The following is a 22,769-nucleotide window of genomic DNA, read 5'->3' as shown; positions in this document are numbered from 1 at the left end:
ATCAAGACCCGCTCAACATTGTGCACATGCGCGCACACATGCACACAAACACAAGTTCCTAAGAATATAAACAGCATCTTACTGGATTTAGCCCCAGCCTAGCCCATCTAGTCCAGCAATCTGTTCTTACAGTAGTCAACTAACAGCACATGGAAGCAAGGCTCTGTCTTAGGCCCAGTACTCTTCAATATCTTCATCAATGACTTAGATGAGGGAATAGAAGGAGAACTCATCAAATTTGCAGATGACACTAAGCGGGCAGGAGTATCCAACACCCCAGAAGACAAACTCAGGATCCCAAAAGATCTTGACAGACATGAACAAGCAGGGAGTTGGACTAGAAGACCTCCAAGATCCCTTCCAGTTTGATTGAATATATGGGCTGCAGATGTTCAAATGTTTGCTCATAATCTTACCATCAATGTTGAGTCTTCCGAGTTTTTAATTTAAATGATAGAAGTTATTTTAGAATTTGCATGTATGTTAGGGCTACACTGTGTTTTGGATTCAGTTGGGAAGAAGTGCTTCAGAACACAGTCAGAACACAAACACAGTGCCTTCTTGCTTGTTCTTGGGGCACCTTTGAGGAAACTTCCAGCTGTTCTAATAAACTGCAGATGGGCTGTGTTTGCACTCCTCCATATTCTAAAATGCCAAATTGATTCCAAACCACTGCACAGCCCTAATCTCTCTCCTTCTCTCAATTAACATATTCTAATTTAAGCAAACAATCATGACTCATGTTAGTCTTTTCCCCCAGCAGTGTAAAAATGGCCACCCATATGAATTTAGAATACTGATTCAGTCCTGCAGATCCCCTATTTCTTGATTTATAAACTCTGTCTACTCCAACCAAGGTTCAGGGCAGATAATAATCTATTATTCAACCTACCTCAGTCTTGGTTCCTAATGTTATTAAATATAATGTAATTATAATTAAACATAATTAAAATAAATTGTAATTAATTTAAACTTATCGGTTAATTAATCTACCAATGAAGTTGCAGAGGTCTCAAATATTTTTCTAACTAGGAAGGATATTATTTTTTAATGTGCTCATATATGGACTATAAGAAATCATAGGAGAAGAAGTATTCCTCCTATGTATTGAAGAAATGGCATATCTATTGTCATCTGCTTATATGCACTTTTATTGAAAATGGTATTTTTTTAAAAAAACCAGTTGCCTAATGATATTAAATAGACAAAAATAGTTAATGCCATCTTCAAAGTAGTTCATCACTTAAATGCTACTAACTTAATTAAAATATCTGATTTAGTCTGAAAGTTGCTTAGATTCAGCCTGTGTAGAATATCCACAAAGTTTTGCAGTGTTAAGTTCTAGCAAACCTCCACAAGGTCAATCCTGCATTAAATCTCACTGCAGTAGTTTATCTTGGAAATAATGAAAAGTGGAATGATGGTTGCTAAGTCTAGGTTTAAAACCAGTGGGATTATTTTGTTTGCGTGCTTTATTATGTTTTAAAAGCAAGCAATACCACACATCCCTAGGTATTTTTTTGCAACAAGACTGTAGTTTAGAAAGATGCTTTCTTTGGCATTTTTCAACCCACAGTTGCTCCCACACAAATACATAGCTCTCTTAACAGGATAAAGAAAAGGGTGAGAACATTGCCTCTTTCTCTTTATGCTAATACAAGGAAAAATTCAGAATTGCTGCTGTATGGGATAGAAGGATAGCCAGTTAATGGTCTTTAATTATCTCCAATGAAATTTGGCCAAATTGTTTTTGTGTTGAAACAAACTGATGGCATCACTCAGAAACATCATCAAGAAGATGACTGTTGGCTTGAGTTACACAAAGAGTGCAATTTCAGAAAGCGGGTTTACTGCCTGGGTTCCAAACCAACATCTCTTGTAGAAGGGGGAACTGGAGATCATTTTCAAAATTACCTTAGGAAACTAGTTGTCTCCCTTCATGTGTGTATAGTCTTGAAAAACCAAGACTTGTAGAAGAGCAGCCTTCCCAAATTCCATGGATTCTGTTACTTCGAAATGGTGTTTCTTTTGCCCCTGGGCCAACTTTGTATTCTTCTCTATGGGCTAAAATGCTTATCTTTGGCCCCACAGGAAAAAAACACTGAGCAATCAGAAAAAACCGAAGCAACAGAGTTTTTCCCTTTTCACAAGTAGGACAGCTCTTTTAAAAGGAAGAGATTGTTATGGATCTAGCTCACACATTCTGGGATGCTAAATTATAGTTTACTGAATAAAGTGTAATTTGACTGGCTTCACTCAATGCAACAAGCTGCAAGCTATGTTTTACAAACAGCCAAGGCTAGGTTCTCACTTTGTACTAAGCCATTATCTTGTTTCTTTGAAACTTAGTATATTTTTGAGAATGTGAGAAAATTGCCCATCTGTATTTTTTAGCTTTCATAGGACAGACTTGTTGACTAGAGCAGGGCTTTTCAACCTTTTCACCCATTGTACCACTTTTAGGATTTGGCAACATCTGAGTACCACCAGTCGCCTAGCAAGGTGTCAAAAACTTGATGACACACACACACCAAAAAAAGGAAAATGATGAAGTACAGCTAGTCCTCGACTTACAACAGTTCGCTTAGTGACTGTTCGAAGTTACAATGGCACTGAAAAAAGTGCCCCTCAAGCCACAGTCGAGCAAGACACCTGCTTGCCAGCCCGGTGGCGCCCTTCCTCCTGTCTGAGGTTTTCATTGTTGTGAGCATTTCTGTTGAGGATTGGCAGTGGGGGTGGGGTGGAGTGTTTGGTTTTTATTCCCCCTCCCCTCTGCTGGGTGGTTGCAGCAGGTTTTGGTCACTTCACATGACCCTGGGACATTGTGACTGTCATAAATATGAATCAGTTTCCAAGCATCTGAATGTAAATCACAAGAACCTGGAGATGCTGCAACATTCCAGCTGATCGGCGCTTCTTCTGGGCTCAGCAGAAGCGCCGGGATCAGTGCCGAGCTCCAGCTGGAGCCTGGCACTGATCCTGGTGCTTCCACTGAGCCCTGACAGCCCTGAAGAACGCTGATCCTGGCACTTCTGCTGAGCCCTGACAGCCCTGCAGCTCCAGCCATCTCTCGCTCAGGCTTGTGCGGTGCTGCCACCAGTTCAGCTCATTTCCCTCCTCTGCTACCACTTTTCTAGGATGGTCGCGCACCACCTGCCAGGTGCCAATGTACCACAGGTGGTACCCGTACCACTGGCTGAAAACCCTGGACTAGAGAAGCTGGCTATAGTGGGCTTCTCACTAAACGGAAGGAGCTTCAGGACCAGGGAGATAGGATGTGTAGCAACGTTACAAAGAAGAACAAGCATTAGTTGAGAGGGAGGGGTCAGAATAGAATATGCATATTTTTCTATTAATTGCACTAGGTGCATGATGCAGGAGACCTGGATGAAACCTCTGCCTTCATTACCAATTTGGGGCCTAATTCAGCAAGCTGCTTCTCCCAAGCATTCCTTAACAATCTGCATATTTAATTATCAGTTTTAAATCTCCAGTGCTAAAAAATCTTAAAGAAGGTCGATAAAGAAACTTTTTTAAATTTCTCCCCTGCTCTTCCCCTTACTTTACTTTGATGCCAAGAAAAACCACACCTGCTTAATGTTTGCTAATCAAGCAGCAGTTTAAAGACACGGCAGAAAGACCTGGAAATAAGGCTGAGCGCATTAAATGAAAACATGAAAGGACCCGAAGGTCCCTTCGTTTAGTGAGAAGCCCACTATAGCCAGCTTCTCTAGTCAACAAGTCTGTCCTATGAAAGCTAAAAAATACAGATGGGCAATTTTCTCACATTCTCAAAAATATACTAAGCTCATTAAATGAAAGTGCTGAAAATAAAATTGCAAGCTAACTGAGAAGACCCTTATGTAACAGGAAGCTACATAATCCCCAGGATTGTCCGACAAGGATTTCAAAAAGGGATTCAAATCTACACTGCATAAAAGCAATATAAAAAGAATGTGTCATGGAGCCTTGACTTCATCCTTTAGCAACAGATGCTTTTGGCACAGCCTTTAACAATCTGGTTCAGGCCATTCTGGCTACAAATTCCAATTTGAAAGCAGCTGAAGAAGCTAATCTGGACAATTTCAAACTCAAGCTTTCCTTTTTCTTGTTCTCATTAGTCATTTTCATAGGCCAGTTAAAAAAGTTATCTGATCGTTTCAGACTTTTTTTATTACCATTCCATTTCAGAAGTTGCCATAAAACCACAGTTTGTGGCATCCTCATCTACCTCACTGTTGGTTCATTCTTTCCAAGTATTCTTTCTTCAAAGGGAAAGGCCAAAGTGAAATTTGATTAGTTGTTTGTTAAGTTCACTTCCATGTCTCCTTTAAAGAGAAAAATGCAACTCTTGCATAATAATAACTGCATATCTCTATCCAGCTCAGAAACATCTTCAAATCCAAAAATAAATGAATAGGATGTATTTGTGTAACCACACTGTCAGATCCTACCAATGTTAACTTAGCAGTAAGTGCTGCTGTGTTCAATGGATTTATCTCTGCTTTGTATGTTTGGACTTTTGCTTGGCAAAACACAAAATAGTTCTGTAACAAGAAAGGCCATACAGAAAGGAAAGGTTTTTCAACTACGCATTTTAAACATTTGGGCTTGTCTCTTCCCCAGCTTAGGGTTTGTTTTTTTGGGGGGGGGGGAGGGGGGATAAAAATGACAGATATGGAACCCATGAGGTATATATATATGAAGGATGAGTCCATCAACATATTTTATACCATAAAAGCTTTGGTTAGAAATATCCACTATTTCCAGGCATGAATCAGAGAGAAATGAGCAAGAGATGTGAGAGTAACATCCTGTCCTTTCATATCTACAGAGCCTTGGTGGAGCAGTGGGCTAATGCCTCCTTAAGTAACACCAGCTGCCTGCAATTAGTGCAGGTTCGCATCCCACCAGGCTCAAGGTTGACTCAGCCTTCCATCCTTCCGAGGTAGGTAAAATGAGGACCCAGATTGTTGGGGGCAATTAAGCTGACTTTGTAATAATGCCGCTTGGGGGTGTGTGTGAAAGCCCTAATAAGCAGGCATATACATGGAATTAAGTTGGAATTAAGATTGCCGGAAGAAATATCAATAACCTAAGATACGCAGATGATACCACTCTAATGGCAGAAAGTGAAGAAGAACTAAAGAGCCTCTTGTTGCGGGTGAAGAAGGAGAGTGCAAAACTTGGGTTGAAACTTAACATTAAGAAAACCAAGATCATGGCATCTGGCCCTCTCAATTCTTGGCAAATAGATGGGGAAGAAATGGAGGTAGTGACAGATTTTGTTTTCCTGGGCTCCAAGATCACTGCAGATGGGCACTGTAGCCAAGAAATTAAAAGACGCTTGCTCCTGGGGAGGAAAGCCATGGCAAATCTAGACAGCACACTAAAAAGCAGAGACATCACCCTGTCAACAAAAGTGCGTATAGTCAAGGCTACGGTCTTCCCAGTTGCAATGTATGGCAGTGAAAGTTGGACCATAAGAAAGGCTGAGCGCCAAAGAATTGAGGCCTTTGAACTATGGTGCTGGAGAAGACTCCTGCGAGTCCCTTGGACTGCAAGGCGATCAAACCGGTCAGTCCTAGAGGAGATCAATCCTGACTGCTCTTTAGAAGGCCAGATCCTGAAGCTAAAACTCAAATACTTTGGCCACCTAATGAGAAGGAAGGACTCACTGGAGAAGAGCCTAATGCTGGGAAAGATCGAGGGCAATAGAAGAAGGGGACGACAGAGAATGAGGTGGCTGGATGGAGTCACTGAAGCAGTAGGCGTGAGCTTAAATGGACTCCAGAAGATGGTAGAAGACAGGAAGGCCTGGAGGAATGTTGTCCATAGGGTCGCGATGGGTTGGACATGACTTCGCAGCTAACAACAACAACAACAATACATAGAATGAAGGCTACTGCTAAGCACATTGATTTGTGCTTAAATTGTAAGCCGCCCTGAGTCTTCGGAGAAGGGTGGGATATAAATGGGATTAAAATAAATAAATAAAAATAAATAAAACTAAATACAACATATATTCAGCTAGGTAATGCTTAGTTTTGCCCTTAAATCTGGATCGATCATCTCAGATTGCCCTATTGCATCCAACTAGACCAGAAGGCAGCACCAGCTAAAATCTGGCATGTAAGCTGCTTGTGTCTTCTTCTTCTATGAAAGAATCTGCAATTGTCAGGTATAAGTTGGAAGAACTGTAACAGCAGTAGTAGTAATAATAATATATGTAAGGCCTTCTACTGCTAGAAGCTATAAGAAGCCTTGTCTGTACTGTATCATAGAACCGCTTAGGAGAAGTTAATCAGGCATCCTTTTTTTAAGGAAGTAGAACAGAGCAGATACTTCTTGGCTCTTGGAACTCAACCCAGGAAAAGAACAGAACAGAGAACTAAAAGAACAGAAACTACGAGGTGCCTATTATGCCCTGGATCTCTATTTTCATAATTGGGCATCAAATATTAACTAAGTCCCAAACTGATGAGGCTAGAGGTGCATCAGAGAACAAGAAATCAGGATATATTGTTATCAGGGCAGACATAGGTAAAAGGTATTATTTTTGGGCAAATGTGACATGGGAAGAATTGTAAGAAGTGTGTTAAGGTGTTCATGAATTTAGCAAATCACAATATGAGGTTACTATGCTAGCCTGTAGCTTGCCTTAACTGTGATTTGTTGAATAAGCCACAATGGCTAGATTCATAACAGGCTAAACCAAAATCAGGCAACCTAGATTCCGGCTTTAAATACTTATGATCTGCAAGTCCGAAACGAAGGGGTTTTTTTTAGTTAGGTCTTCCTCAAAGAATACAGAATGTATATGAAATATTCCTTGCTACTGTATGTTAAAGGACATTTTAAAAAGACAGGTGCCAATGGCTTTATTAATAGGTCTGTTATAGGAAAGAAAAATGAAGAAAATAGCATAATTATAAACCTATAAGACCCAGCCAAAAAGTAAGCCCTAGCTTGATTTTAGGGGGTGGGCCTAATATAAGCCCTACTCCAAAAATAAGCCCTAGTTTTGGGATGAGGCACACGCCTAAAAATCAAGCTAGGATGGGTGTGTGTGTGAAGCTGCTCCATTGCACCCCGCACCCCCTTACCTTACTGGTAGGACCGCCGCAGCCAGGCCTCCCACGCCCCAACACTTGTCAAGCCGTGTGGCTCATCACACCAGTGCTGCCGTTCCTGGCAGGAGGTTGCACATTGCTGCTTCTCGCAGCAAGACACTGCATGGTGCTTTGCGCCATTTCTGCTGCTCGCAGCAAGAAGCTACATGGCGCTTCAGCCCATTTCATCTGCTCACAGCAGGACGCCGCGTGGTGCTGTGCGCCGTTTCTACTCCTCCCGGCAGGACGCCGTGTGGTGCTTTGCGCCATTTCTGCTGCTGGCAGAAATGGCCAAAGAGCCACACGGCGTCCTGCTACAAGCAGCAGAAACAGCCCAAAGCCCTGTGCAGCTTCTTCCTGCAAGCAGCAGAAATGGCCCAAAGAGCCATGCAGCATCCTGCAGTGAGGAGTGGAAACGGCACAACGCGCCAAATGGCATCTTGCCACAAGTGGCAACAAGCAGCTGCAGAAGAAGTCAAGCAGTAGCACGACAGGTGTCGGGGTGTGGGAGGCCTGGTTGTGGTGGTCCTATGGTAAGACCTAAGGCCGGGTCTTTATTTAGGGGCAATATGGCAGCAACACATGTCCCTAAGCTGGAGAAGAGTCTAAAGAAATGCTGACTCCGCTTTAGGCTCAGACAGAATGGAAGTCATATTAACTTTCGGGGGAGTTTCATACCATCATTGTTGCGATCCAGGCTGTGAAACATCAGCAACAACTTCCGTTCACGCTCCTGAAGGTACTGAGCAAACTCCTCAAAGTTGAGTTCTCCATCATGATCTGTGTCACCCTCCCGTAAGATATCCTGCAAAAAGTGGAAGCCAAGTGAGTTTTAGAAAGAAGCTGGAGAACTGCAATTCATCAAAGTCAATGTTACCATTTCAAAACATCTTGGATACTATAGGACGAAGGTAAATAACTAAGTGACTGTTTTAATGCACATTTTCCCACTACAGTGGCCCAGTACTATAATGCAGGGCTTTTCAACTGGTGATATGCATGCCACCTGTGGCACATTGGCACCTGGCAGGTGGTACACGACCATCCTAGAAAACTGGTAGCAGGGGAGGGGAATTTTATTTATTTATTTATTTTAACCCCATTTATATCCCGCCCTTCTCCGAAGACTCAGGGCGGCTTACAATTTAAGCACAAACCAATGTGCTTAGCAATAGCCTTCATTCTATGTATATGCCTGCTTATTAGGGCTTTCGTCACCCCCCCAAGCGGCATTATTACAAAGTCAGCTTAATTGCCCCCAACAATCTGGGTCCTCATTTTACCTACCTCGGAAGGATGGAAGGCTGAGTCAACCTTGAGCCTGGTGGGACTCGAACCTGCACTAATTGCAGGCAGCTGGTGTTACTTAAGGAGGCATTAGCCCACTGCTCCACCAAGCCTCCGGCTGAACCGGTGGCAGTACTGCACAAGCCTAAGCGAGAGACGGCTGGAGTTGCAGGGCTGTCAGGGCTCAGCAGAAGCACCAGGACCAGCGCCGCTTTCCAGCTGATCGGCGCTTCTTTGGGGCTGTCAGGGCTCAGCGGAAGCGCCAGAATCAGTGCTGCTTTCCAGGTGATCAGCACTCCTTCGGGGTTATCAGGGCTCAGTGGAAGCACCAGGCTCCAGCTGGAGCTTGGCACAGATCCCGGCATGTCTGCTGAACCCAGAAGAAGCACCAATCACCTGGAAAGCAGCACTGATCCCAGCGTGTCTGCTGAGCCCAGAAGAAGTGCCTATCAGCTGGAAAGTGGCACTGATCCCGCTGTGTCTGCTGAGCCCAGAACAAATGCCGATCACCTGGAAAGCAACACTGATCTTGGTGCGTCTGCTGAGCCCAGAAGAAGCGCCGATCAGCTGGAATGTTGCAACATCCCCAGGGTCTTGTGACTTACATTCAGATGCTTGGCAACTGATTCATATTTATGACGGTCACAGTGTCCCAGGGTCATGTGAAATAACCAAAACCTTCTGCAACCATCCAGCAGACCGGCGGGGGGGGGAATAAAAACCAAACACCCCCCACCCCACCCCCACAGCCAATCCTCAACAGAAATGCTCACAAAAATGAAAACCTCGAACAGGAGGAAGAGTGCCACCGGGCAGGCAGGCAGGTGTCTTGCTCAGCTGTGGCTGGGGTGGGGGAAAGGGGGCTATAAAAGAAGGGAAGAGAAGAGAAGATAGAAGAGGAGAGAAGACAGAATATAAAAGGGGGAGGAGAGGATATAAAGGGGGGAGAGAAAACAGGATATAAAGGGGGGAGAGAAATTTGTTAAATGAGTTTTGCCCGATTTTATGACTTTTCTTGCCACAGTTGTTAAGTGAATCACTGAAGTTGTTAAACTAGTAACATGGGTGTTAAGTGAATCTGGTTTCCCCACTGAATTTGCTTTCAGAAGGTTGCAAAAGGTGATCACATGACCCTGAGACACTGACCATCATAAATATGAATCAGTTGCCAAGCATCCAAATGTAAATCACGTGACCCCGGGGATGCTGCAACGGTCATAAGTGTGAAAAATGGTCACAAGTCACTTTTTTCAGTGCCATTGTAACTTTGAACAGTAACTAAGCAAACTGTTGTAAGTCAGGGACTACCTGTACTTTATCACTTTTTTCCATTTTTTCTTTTGGTCATCAAGTTTTTGACACCTTGCTAGGTGACTGGTGGTACTCGAATATTGCCATATCCTAAAAGTGGTACAATGGGTGAAAAGGTTGAAAAGCCCTGCTATAATGGACTACAATTCTTGTGTTTCATGGCCAATGCAGGAAAACAGGAAAGTCTAACATATCTTGAGAACACAAGTTGATTTAATGGATTACACAATCCACTTCTCTTATTGCAACAGATATGCATACCTTACTCTGTACAAGAGTTGCCAGGGTGATATTTTGAGTGTGAGTATCATCTGTCTACATCTATCATATCTTTTGATTTGTAGTGGAGGTACATGCCTACATTTCACTGTAAGAATATGTTTATATTCCTGAAAGAAAATGTTCAAATTCCAAAAGTTCACAGACCAAACATCCTACAGTGAATTATTACGTCCTTCACATATGACACTTAAGTCTTATGTTTCAAATTCCACTTGTAGTACCTAATTATAGTCCTTACTGTTGACCTGCATAGGAAATAATGTATCTATATTTAGCAAATGAAGAGGTGAGATGGAGAAAGAACAATTTCCTTAATGCTGCCAAGTGATTTCACAGCAAAGGTGACACTTGCCCTAGGAATTTCCTGATTCACAGCTTTGTCTTTTAGGCAGTGCTTGTGATGACGTGCATGTAAAAGATATTCAGGAGAAGGTCAGGCTAAAATTTTTCTTCTTGACACCATTGCTTTTTTCTAAGGAGACACAATCCCGCTTTGTACAGCTGCAGTCAGAAATTGTACAGTACAAACACATGGAGATGCGTCTTTCTCTTTCTCGTATGGGAGGTCACAGAGGTTGATGGGGAGGCCTGCAACAGTAAGAGAATATCCTGGGAATGAAGATCTGGCTGCAAGGCGGCCATCTTTGCTCACCAGCTAGTTAGTATAACTTTGCTTGTCACCCTAATTTGCAAAGTGTTTATCCATCTTTGCTATTCTATCTCCAAGAGGCTTAAGTGTAACCTGAGCTGCAAAGTCTTTTAGCTGGCCAGACTTGAGGCTACATGCAGGTCTGCTAAGCCAGACAACAAGGATTACTTCTGCTGTGGTGAGTCTGAAGACAGAAGAGGTGGCATGAAGTAATTTCTAGTTTCAGGCAGCTCAAAATGTTGCAAAATATGTTGTACTTTCGCCACAGCTTTATTCACGAAGACAGTACCTTTGTGAATATAAACCCCTGGATAAGGGGGAGCCAGATATTGTTATTGTTTTTTTTAAAAAAAAACTCTGCCTTTCCAAGGATTTCTCATAATCTAAGGATAAATGTATAGATGGGAATAAAGATGGAATTAACAATACCTCCTTGCCAAGTTGTTAAAATGCAATACACATAGTCCTTGACTTATGATGGGTCACTTAGTGACCATTTGAAGTTACAACTTGTCTTAAAAAGGGGACTTACGACCTGGATCCAAAATTATGACAGCATTTCCAGTTTTCAGCAAAACCACACCATAGCAAACAAAGGATTCATTTAACAACCGCATTTGTACTTATGATCCCCACGTTTCTACTTGACTGTCACAAAAAATGTAAAATTGTTTTGTGACTAACAATTTATGATTGTAATGGGCAGGCTTCATTACATTTGTAACTCAAGGACTACTAATAGTATTTTTTTAACTCATCAAATTAAGAAAACACAATTTTTCTAATCTACAGCTCTTGCTGCAGAATAGAATAGCTTCCATAAATTGTTTTTTCAACAGGGTTGCCAGATTATATGACTGTAACAACCTTGACTCCTACTTGGGTATGAGATGACAGAGCAATCATCATATTCATAATTGCCAGGACAGTTCAGGTGACATAATCTAAACAAAAGAACCAAGAATTAAGAATTAATATGTAGAAATTGGGTACCAAGAGGATTTTGTTTCACTAAATTCCAGCCCAGTAAATATTTAATACATTCATACAATGCATGTTTACTGAATACCATGAGGGGAGGGAAGCATCTATCATTTATTGTTTGTAGATGAGTTTTCCTGTAATAATTGCAACATCCTGGAAGCACTGATGTGAATTCTTGCTTACATATTCCTGATATTCTATCCTTTATTATTCATTCAATAGCAGCCACTAAAAGACACTTTCTATTTATTTATTTATTTATTTATTTATTTATTTATTTATTTATTTATTTATATGACATTTATATCCCACCCTTCTCCGAAGACTCAGGGCGGCTTACAAGCTTTAATATTCCATGCCTCGCCTTTTCAGCAATTCAACTTTCCTCCCCCACCAACCCTATTCAATTCAATCACCATTTTCTAAATATAAACTCTTGGCATGATGCCATTTCTGTCTTATTTGGCTAAATCATTGTTTGGTCTCTCTCCATACTAGTAATATCTATGATTCACACAGTTGGAGTTCTTAAGAAAGCCAGACAGTTGCTCAGAGGGGTCAAGATCTGTTTTCAAAGAGAAATCCAAAGACGGTTACATGTGCTCCAAAGGAAATGGGCATGTCTACTTTACTCCATTTTGTAAATAAAGCAAACAATCCAGAGTCTTTACTTGCAATTATTTTGATTTGAACAGCAGGGTGATGTTCTCACACACTTCCAGGGCACTCACATGACCAGTCTGAGCAGGAAAAGGAGCCAGACAAACCAAAGGAATGTAAACATAGAAGTATGAAAATAGCCCAATGCCACATGGTTTAAACAAGCTGTGAAATGCTCTAATGACTAAACAGCTCACAAGTTGAGTGCCTGATTTCCACTAGGGATACCCAATTTCTGAATGGATTCTCTTTCTCTGATGCCCATGGTCTAGCATACATCAAATTACTTGGCTGAGCAGATTTTTGACGAATGAGAATAAGTTTGAGATTATATCTTACCTCACACTAAGCCATTTTGGTTTAGTTAGCATACAAACCATAGCTTACAAATCCCCAAACTTGCACAAAGATGTCTTTCCTGCAGTTACTGAACCATACTGAACCAAACCTGCCTGTGGCACAAGTGGATTTGAGATCAAACACTGGCACAGTAGCCAAATGCCATTAGTCAAAGCGATGTCCCACTCCACTAAAATTTGAGACTACGAAAAAACGGGATGCTGAGTTAATGTTATCTGTCCTTTCCCCAATAAAAGGTAAAGGTTCCCCCGCACATGCGTGCTAGTCGTTTCCAACTCTAGGGGCCGGTGCTCATCTCTGTTTCAAAGCCGAAGAGCCAGCGCTTGTCCGATGACGTCTCTGTGGTCCTGTGGCCGGCATGACTAGATGCCAAAGGCGCACGGAACGCTGTTACCTTCCCACTGTAATGGTCCCTATTTTTCTACTTGCATTTTTACGTGCTTTCGAACTGCTAGGTTGGCAGAAGCTGGGACGAGTAACAGGCGCTCACTCTGTTATGCGGCACTCGGGGTTCGACCCGTCAAACTGCTGACCTTCTGATTGACAAGCTCAGCGTCCTAACCCACTGAGCCACCGCGTCCCCAATAGGTCTATTCAATTTTGTTTCATATGCCAAGCCTTGGCAACAAGGTGCATTTAAAATTCATTTTGGTCAAAAGACCCATATAGACACCAGAGTGTGCTATCGCTGAAGGAAGGGGGAACCTGAACTGTTTGAAGGACATAAAGCTATAACGAACCCTGCAAGGTGATTGTGCAGAAAGCGCCTCCTGGGTTTTCTTTTTTTTTTTTTGGTGTGGAGAGTTTTACAAATATACCGTTTTGTAATTCTTTTGTTTAAAATGAGAAAAATATAGAAGTTGTGTTAAGAATGTTGGCTTTAAAATGAGAAAAAGCAACTATGGTGATCCCAACAGTATAAAAGGGCAAATGAAAGAGGAAACAGTAGCTCCAGGAACAGCTAACTGTAACTCCCAGAAGAGCTATCTCAGATGAGATTTCTCACCAATAGCTGTTCCCATGGGTTTAGAGCAGTGTTCCTCAGGGGTCTGTGAAATCAAAATTACTTGCCACGTATTGGAAATATTTGCAAGAATTTAAAACAATGTCGCTTTTCTCATTTTTGTTAAAAAATACAAGGATTTTTCATAAAAATATTTTACATGTTAATATTTAACACTGTTATTTTTACATTACTCAATAAACATTCTATGAATGTATCAATTTTAATTTTTAATATAGTAAATACAGTATCACCCATGCAAACAAATCCACCGCAATTTTTAAAAGTGGGAAGGTGTCCTGAAGGAAAATATTAAACAATACTGATCTAGAAGTTAGGAAGGTTGTACTAAATGGACTCCAGAAGATGGTAGAGGACAGGAAGACCTGGAGGAACGTTGTCCAAGAGGGCGCAATGGGTCGGACACAACTTCGCAACTAACAACAAAATGCCTCCACCTCTTCTCTTGGTGCTTCCAATGCAGAAGAATTAAATCAGAATGTAGTTTTTGGATATGAAATGAGTCTTAATAGTTAATTTGACTTGTAAACTAAGCCAATATGTAAGTGCACTGACAGCAAAATGCATCCAAGAACTGTATGCTGAAAGGTACATCTTGGCAGGCAGATAGACACAATTTTGCACAAAATGTTTCAAAGCAAACAAGCTGAGATCCAGGAAAAGTCTGGTCTGTCCTGAATATCCCTTAGTTATCTGAATGCATGTTAAGAATAATCATCACACATCCCTTGCCCTTTCTAGCAGATTAAATTCCCTTTCTACATTATTATCAAGTCATCAAGGATACAATGCTTAATAAGGACAAAGCTTTAACAAAATCCTCTATCCCATGCGCCCATATTTTGGAAAACTACATAGATGTGTATGTAAATATGCCAGAAACTAAGTTTAAATAGATTTTTAAGGTTATAATCCTACACACATTTACTTCACAATAAATCCCACTGAGTTTAATTGAACTAGCATCCGAACTGACCTGTTAATCTGCAGACACAGACATCCTGAATACTATTTTGTAAATTCTATTGAGAAAACTACAGAATCTTTCACATCAGGTTATAGCTGCATTTTTGAGTCCAGAATCCATGTAATGTTCCATTTTAAAAAGGAAAAATGTTTCTGCTTTTAGATTTCCCCCCTCAATTTTATGAACTGACTTTCTTTTACTTCAGATAATTTACTAAATCTAGGCACTGACCAGATTAGCATATTTAGTTAGGACTTTTCTTTTTAAAGATGGTAGTTTCCTTGGCAACCCACTTTAGTTTGGTTTTAACATTGGATTCAAAATAAAGACTATGAACTGTCCAACAGCAATCTAGCTTCATTCTGTGGAATGCCATCTTGTTGTCTCTTACTAGTGTCAGGACTGAGACTAGTTAAAAAAAAATCAACCTGTATTTGTAATCATTCTCATTTGTGAATCAACAAGGTATCTAATAAGCAGAACTAGGGGAAAAAACTTAAGGAGAAAAACTGTGGCTTGATTTATACCAGAGGTCTTCAAACTCGGCCCTTTTATGACTCATGGACTTCAACTCCCAGAATTCCTCAGCCAGGCACGCTAGCTGAGGAATTCTGGGAATTGAAGTCCATGAGTCATAAAAGGGCCGAGTTTGAAGACCCCTGATTTATACCATATGGTTTATTACCATATTATTAGTTTGGTAGCCATAACACTGGACTGGACACGGAACCACTGATTGGTTCAAAATTGGGAAAGGAGTCCAGCAAGGCTGTATACTGTCACCATGCCTGTTTAACTTATATGCAGAGCACATCATGAGAAAGGCAGGGCTAGATGAATCAAAAGTTGGAATTAAGATTGCCGGGAGAAATATCAACAACCTAAGATATGCAGATGATACCACTCTAATGGCAGAAAGTGAAGAGGAACTAAAGAGCCTCTTGTGGGTGAAGGACAGTGCAAAACTTGAGTTGAAACTAAACATTAAGAAAACCAAGATCATGGCATCCGGCCCTCTCAATTCCTGGCAAATAGATGGGTAAGACATGGAGGTAGTGACAGATTTTATTTTCCTGGGCTCCAAGATCACCGCAGATGCGGACTGCAGCCAAGAAATTAAAAGACGCTTGCTCCTGGGGAGGAAAGCCATGGCAAATCTAGACAGCACACTAAAAAGCAGAGGCATCACCCTGCCAACGAAAGTGCGTATAGTCAAGGCTATGGTCTTCCCAGCTGCAATGTATGGCTGTGAAACCTGGACCATAAGAAAGGCTGAGCGCCAAAGAATTGAAGCCTTTGAACTATGGTGCTGAAGAAGACTCCTGCGAGTCCCTTGGACTGCAAGGCGATCAAACCGGTCAGTCCTCGAGGAGATCAACCTTGACTGCTCTTTAGAAGGTCAGATCCTGAAGTTGAAACTCAAATACTTTGGCCACCTAATGAGAAGGACTCACTGGAGAAGAGCCTAATGCTGGGAAAGGTTGAGGGCAAGAGAAGAAGGGGACGACAGAGAATGAAGAAGGGAACGACAGAGAATGAGGTGGCTGGAGTCACTGAAGCAGTAGGTGTGAGCCTAAATGGACTCCAGAAGATGGTAGAGGACAGGAAGGCCTGGAGGAACGTTGTCTATGGGGTTCCGATGGGTCGGACATGACTTCGCAACTAACGACAACAAGCCATAACACACTAAACCATAATTTATTATTTAAAATCCTAATAGCTGCATTCTGGTACCATGTTAAACCCAAACTAAAAAACCCCCCTATTATGTGAATCAAGTTATTATGTTCTGTAAATCACATCATATGGTTAAACAGCATAATAAACAGCCCCTGACTTCCAGTTTGACATCGCGGTGGAATGGGCACAGGAAGACGGGGCTCCATCTTCTGTGTTCGATTTTGCCCCGCCGGGGACCTTATTAAGGGTCGAAAGTCACCCTGAAGAGGCAACAATGGAGGGGACCTCGCTGATTGCAGGAGGTTGGTGGCCCTTCCATTTGATCCAAGGAAGCCCTCCAAACCAGCGGGGAAAGACTGGCTACATTCATGTGGTCTGTCAGAAGCTTCTGATAACCAAAGAAAATAAGCACCAACGAGCAACTTTTGAACAACGTGGATGAAACTGGGTGAGACCTTATCCTCTCTTTATGACTTTTTCCTGGGGAAAAACCATCCAAAGCAAAGAATCTTCCCTAATAAGAGTGGGAATGGGAATTTCCACGCCATTCGTTCAGGAGAAGAAAAGCAGAGAATTAAAATGCTTAGGGGAAAACAGTGAAAATTACAAGATTAATTTGGAATTAATATACATATATAACTCTGAAATTTGGGAAATAAAAATGCTTCTGAGACTTTTTTTTAAGAGACTTCAAAAGCTTTAATATAAGTTTGGATATAAGAAGCTGGAAAACGGCATCAATGACATCTAGTGGCGAACTACAGCACTACAATTTATTATGCTTAAAGGAAACTTGGCTGGAAGCCCAGATTTAGATAAAACTTTTATTGTTTTCAGAAACTTTCACTTTTGAAGACTGCACTTGGGAAAAGGGCTGCTTATCTGTATGGCAGAGACAATAAACTATTCTGAAACTGGCCTATTTATGAATATAAATATCAACTGACTTTGAGAGCTCTGTTATGGAGCTATTTACCTGCAGAAGAAACATGCATTATGGACTGAGATGATGGAACACCTTGGTTTATAAACATTTGATTGATGAACAATTTTTACTTGCTCCTTTCTTTCTGGACAGAAAGGATATGTTCCTCACTGGACAGAAAAATATGAATTCTACCTATATTTGCTGAGGGGAGACTTAAGGATGGACTGATAGGCTGGCTGGATAATTTGGAGTTTAAATAACAATTGACTGAAACTTTTTAAAGCCCTAAATAGACTGGACTATAAAGACCACATACAAAAATAAAATGAATGCTCCGTACTTAGCTTCAAATGGTAAAAAACCATCTTTAAAACCTGTCCCTAAAGTCTCCAGCCTGATAGACCAACAAGAAAATATTGATGAATCTCAGAAAGAAATTATTTCTATATTAAAATTAATATAAGAGACAATTGCCTTAGCTCATGATGAGACTAAAAATAACACAAAGGAGATAAAAGAACATTTTTTAAATTTAAACTCACAAACTCAGAAAATGACTACAAAGAATGAACTAGCAACCCAAAAAATAGAAGGAAAATTAGAGGAAGCAGATCCAAAGATGGAGGACCTAAAAGAAGGAATCGACAGACTCAGACAAAGGAAGAATCGGAAGATGTAGCGATAATATCGGAAGTGCAAAAGATATTTTACCTGTCAAGTTTTCAGAATGTATTTGAGGATAAGGAAAAAGAGTCGATTGAATGGAAGATAGAGCTGTTAGGAGAACTGTTGGGAATTGGAGAAGGAGGGAGGTTGTTTAATGAATATCAATGGGCTTGTTCCTCCAAAAATATTTTAATCAAATTGTCTTTCTTATTCCAAACAATATACACAAAAATAGAGGAAGAACTAAATAATAATAATAATAATAATAATAATAATAATAATAATAATAATAATAATGATGATGATGATGATGATGATGATGATGATGATGATAAGAAGTTGGAAGGGACCTTGTAGGTCATCTAGTCCAACCCCCTGCTCAGGCAGGAAACCCTATACCATTTCGGACAAATGTCTGTCCAGTCTCTTCTTAAAAGCTTCCAGTGTTGGAGCATTCACTGCTTCTGGAGGCAGGTTGTTCCATTGGTTAATTGTTCTAACTGTCAGGAAGTTTCTCCTTAGTTCTAGGTTACTTCTTTCCTTGATTAGTTTCCATCTGTTAATGATTCAAATGCACTGACTTGGAAAGTTAGTTGGCAAAGGAAGAAAGACTGAAGAAAATAGAGGTTTTGACCTTTAGATGGAATATATCATTAATTAGAAGTTTGAATTTGGCTGAGAATAGATAATTTTTAGAAATAGAAGTATTATTATAACTAGAAAGATAGGATTTATAATTTGAATATTATATTTTGATATGAGAACGGAAATATGAAAATGTTAAAGAGTGTTTGACTACCCAAATATAACCTATTATGAGAAAATATAAGCGATAGAGAAATTTTGAACTCTGATGGGAAATTAAAAATTAAAAAAAACAGGAAAACAGGATAATGATTGAACAAATGGATATTAAGTGCAAATGCAATTAAGATACATTTTTGGTTAGAAAACATACTCTAAACTTATATTACTGATATTAGAAAAATGTAATAAAGATGTTGATATTCAACTGTATATGTATTAACAATAATAAGAATTGTATTTGCCTAGTGTTGGAAAATACGTACTACCGGAAGAAGAGAAGAAGCATTGTATGGTGTAATATTGGACCTAGATTGAAGTTAATATGTACCACTGAATTACTAATGGACCCTGACAACACACTGTTTATTACCGTAAGTACTTATGATTGTAAAACTAGAAAATTAATAAACTTTTATAAAAAAATAAATAATTAAGTAAATCTACCCAATGATCAAGCAACCTCATTACAGGCCTACTGTGGATCAGCCAAAGAACTTGTGTCAGCAGCACTTTGTACAAGTTCAGAGGCAAACCTTTGAAACTGTCCTGAGTGAAAATAACCACTGTGGAAAGGCAAAGATCTCAGAATACATGCCCCTTGCCAAAGAGTTCAGTTGCAAGAAACAGCCTTTTTTATTTCTTAGTCCCACAGCTCTAAATATTAAGGGAATAATGATAACAATTACCTATAATCACCACTAGTCTGGTGAGTGGATACTTCCTTTAGAAGAGCCTTTCCCTTGTCTTCTAGATTGGGCTATAACTTTCAGCATGTGCTTGCAGAGGATTTTCATTACTGTCCTCAGCAGCCAGAAAAATCATCCAGGGAATATGATTACTGTGCAAATTTGCATTTATTTTAAGTGAGCAATGCTATTTGGATTTTGTTGCTACTGGCCCCACTGCTTACCTTTTTCCTCTAGGTCTACACAGCTGCCAAATGAGGCAAACTTCAGTGGTATGGCTGAAATGGACTCTAATCCACAGCAATTTATACTATTAATATCACTACAGTATTTAAGTGTCACAATTCACCTTGTTGGTTTTGGAGCAATATTGCTGTTGCTGTACAGGTTTCCTGAGGACAGCCCAGTTCTAAGAAGCCTGGTTAAAGGGAGCAGCAGCTGAATGCCAGTGTCTTTGCTTCTAACTCTGAGCATGTGGAATTGGTTGGGTTACCTTAAGGCAGGCATCTTACAGCATAGACCCTTCATTGCTGCAAGAATGTGCTTCTCAGGACTGGCCTGAGGGCCCAAATAAAAACTCTGCAATACATCAATTGCAATGACTTGCCTATGCCCTAACATGTGTTTCTCAGAGTGAGGGGAATGAAAGAAAGGACTTCTACATAGGGCTTGGATTAGATTTTTATCACCCGGGTGAGAAGCTGAAGCCATCTAAATTCCCACTTCTAAAGCGTGACGAAACCCTCTCCTTCGGCGCCGGCCTCCCGAGAGAGCTGCCTCTTATAAGACGGACCTATCTAATTACCACACAGCGGGCCTAAAAGCCAAGCACAGGGGTCTTCAAACTTGGCCCTTTTATGACTTGTGGACTTCAACTCCCAGAATTCTGGGAGTTGAAGTCCACAAGTCATAAAAGGGCCAAGTTTGAAGACCCCTGGCCAAGCACCTGACCCTTCTATCATTCAGCTTTTAGCTACTCTACTTGCCTCTCCCGATTATGGAGGGGGGGGGTTTTTACCGAGGGCTTTTCTGGCCCCAGGCTGACTCACAAACGAACCTTCTTATTACTGTATGCAGGGATCCGGCGCGTGCGAAGGGATTCTATGGGTTTCCTTTCGGAAGGCTGGGCGCCCTAGATGAGGTCCTTCCCCAGCACCCACGCGTGGAATCAGACCCCCGCAGAGCCAGCTCCCCGCAGGCTCTTTTTATGGCCAGGCGCCGCCTTTGCAGCTTCAAGGAAACTGAAAAGGGAGGTAGGAAAGCCGAGCTGAGGAGCGGTTTGGGGGAGCTGGGTGGTGGTGGTGGTGGCGTGGGGGGAGTCCCTGCAGAGCCATTCTGCAGATGTCGTACGGATGAAGCCCGGGGCGCCTAGAAGCTGGCTCGAGTATCCCACCCGATGTCAAGCCCCATCTGTGCCGCCTCTTAGCTTAGCAGCAGACTACTTATCTATCTACCGCCGAACGGTGTTCAGTCCAGCCTTGCCTTCCTCCACTGACCTGCTCGGCTTGGGGGCTGGCCTCCATGCCCATTCGCGCCAGGCCCTCGCGAAGCTCGTTGATGTCCACTCGCCCATCCTTGTTGGTGTCGAGCTGCTCGAAGAGGCCGGCCCAGCGCTGGTGCCGCTCGGGATCGCGGAAGCCCTCTTGGAGGGACACCTGCTGCGGGGGCCCAGAGCCTTCGCGGGGCTCTAGCATGGCATTTGCTCTCCCCACTAGACCCCCGCGAAGGGCGGCGTCAAAGGCAGCAGGGCGGACCACTTCTTGCCCCGCAGCCTGGGCCGGGCTCCATAACGTCGTTGCCCCCTGCACGCTCTCTCGCTCTCTCAGTCTCGCTTTGCAAAATCGGTTCCACCCTCCCGTACAAGGGCATTTAACAATGCGTTGGTTGACGTCGCCTCCCACAGCCGCTTCCTCCTCCCCTTAAAATAATTTTTAAAAAAAGCTCTCTGCAGTGTTAGCACAGCGTTATTCCTCTTTGAGAAGGAAGGCGGCTCGTAGAAGATCGCGGGATCAAAACAACGCTCGGACATCCAGGGCTCAGTTCAATTTTAAGAGGAAGAGCAATGCAATGAGCTTTACTGGCTGAGAAATGTAGCAGGAAGTCTTTTCTCCGGTTTGAATTTCGCCGCCACGGCGAAGAGGAGGAAAAAAAAATGCCTTCACCCCGCCCATCCGATATCCACTATTGCTTGTGAACTTATGGGCCGTATCTGAAGAGCACCATTTGAAGTTCCTAGTATGCGATATTTCAGAAAAATCCAAGCTACTAGAAAGATAACAACAGTGTTCCTGTGATGATTCCAGCTCACTGTTTATATGGGTTTTAACTGTTACCAAAACATTATCTGATTCTACATTTACCCATTTTGTATATATTCCATCATCATGGTGGCATTTATTTATTAAAAATGTTCAGTAGATTTTTCATCCTGCCTTTATTACTTTTAGGCTGAGAGAGTATTCTGGATCGAAAGCTCATCGTGCTTATTCTGGATCGAAGCTGTTGTACTTTAATTAATCTCTTGTAAGACTTCTATGGTCTATGTAAGCAGATATAATTAACCTTAACAGGTCTCTCCAGATAGTTTGAACTCGTAGAAACACCTTTTATATAGAAATACCTTTATTGCAATTCAGATGACGTTGTACAGCATTTCCAAGATATTCCAGAGGTGTCTCCAAGGTTAGAAGATGATAATGCTCCCAGGGTCTGCATATTGGGACCCCATGTTTTCTGCTAATGAAGCATGGCTCTCTAGGGACAAAGGAGGAGGAAGTCCATCCCAGAAATGGGAGGGGAAAGGAAATACGTCATAGGGTAGGAGGGTCTGACTGCCCACATTGTGATTTCTCCACACAGCCATGTGGTGGCAGCACAGTGCTAGTAATTTAATTCCTTGTTAAGACACTTGCACTGGTCTGTTTAAGTGAATTTAGTCACAATTTAACAGCCCTTTCCAGACAGTGAACTCGTAAAGTACCTGGTTCATCTGAAATACCTTTATTTTGCATGTAGAAGAAGATTACAGCAGAGAAGGTGTGGTCAGGTGAAGTCTGGACGGTACTTTAAGGTCAAAAGACAGTAACAGGATTACTGTCCGCATGGCTTGTGTTCAGACGTTACAATGGAGGATGGAACACAAGGGAACAAGGAGAAGGGGGAAGTCCAACCCAGAAGGGGTGGATCCTAGTACAGCATCATGAGCAGGATAGGAAATACATCACAAAGGGAAAAGGTACTGGCAGACCCAATTAGCATATTATAATTTCCCAAAACAGCCACGTGGTGGCAGCACAGAGAGAGTGGCTGGCCCAAGGTCGCCTAGCCAGCTTTCATGCCTAAGGCAGGACTAGAACTTACAATCTC

The 22,769-nt window shown here is 41.7% G+C and overlaps 1 protein-coding gene across 1 annotated transcript in view; it reads right to left on the bottom strand.

Moving 5' to 3' along the window:
• The window catches only part of LOC308664386 (mitochondrial adenyl nucleotide antiporter SLC25A23-like), a 39,571-nt gene extending 18,383 nt beyond the window's left edge, over window positions 1-21,188 (bottom strand). Inside the window, exons 1-2 of the mRNA XM_081321597.1 lie at window positions 20,900-21,188; window positions 7,791-7,917 (exon numbers count right to left, since the gene is read on the bottom strand). Coding sequence (XP_081177723.1) covers window positions 7,791-7,917; window positions 20,900-21,097 — 325 coding nt within the window. The 5' untranslated portion in view covers window positions 21,098-21,188. The remainder of the gene's footprint in view (window positions 1-7,790; window positions 7,918-20,899) is intronic.
• Window positions 21,189-22,769: the final 1,581 nt, after the last annotated feature.

The sequence above is a fragment of the Vipera berus genome (genome assembly GCF_964194415.1).
Source record: "Vipera berus genome assembly, chromosome: 2".
In the NCBI taxonomy this organism is placed as follows: Eukaryota; Metazoa; Chordata; class Lepidosauria; order Squamata; family Viperidae; genus Vipera; species Vipera berus.
This window is presented reverse-complemented; position numbering and strand designations above follow the sequence as displayed.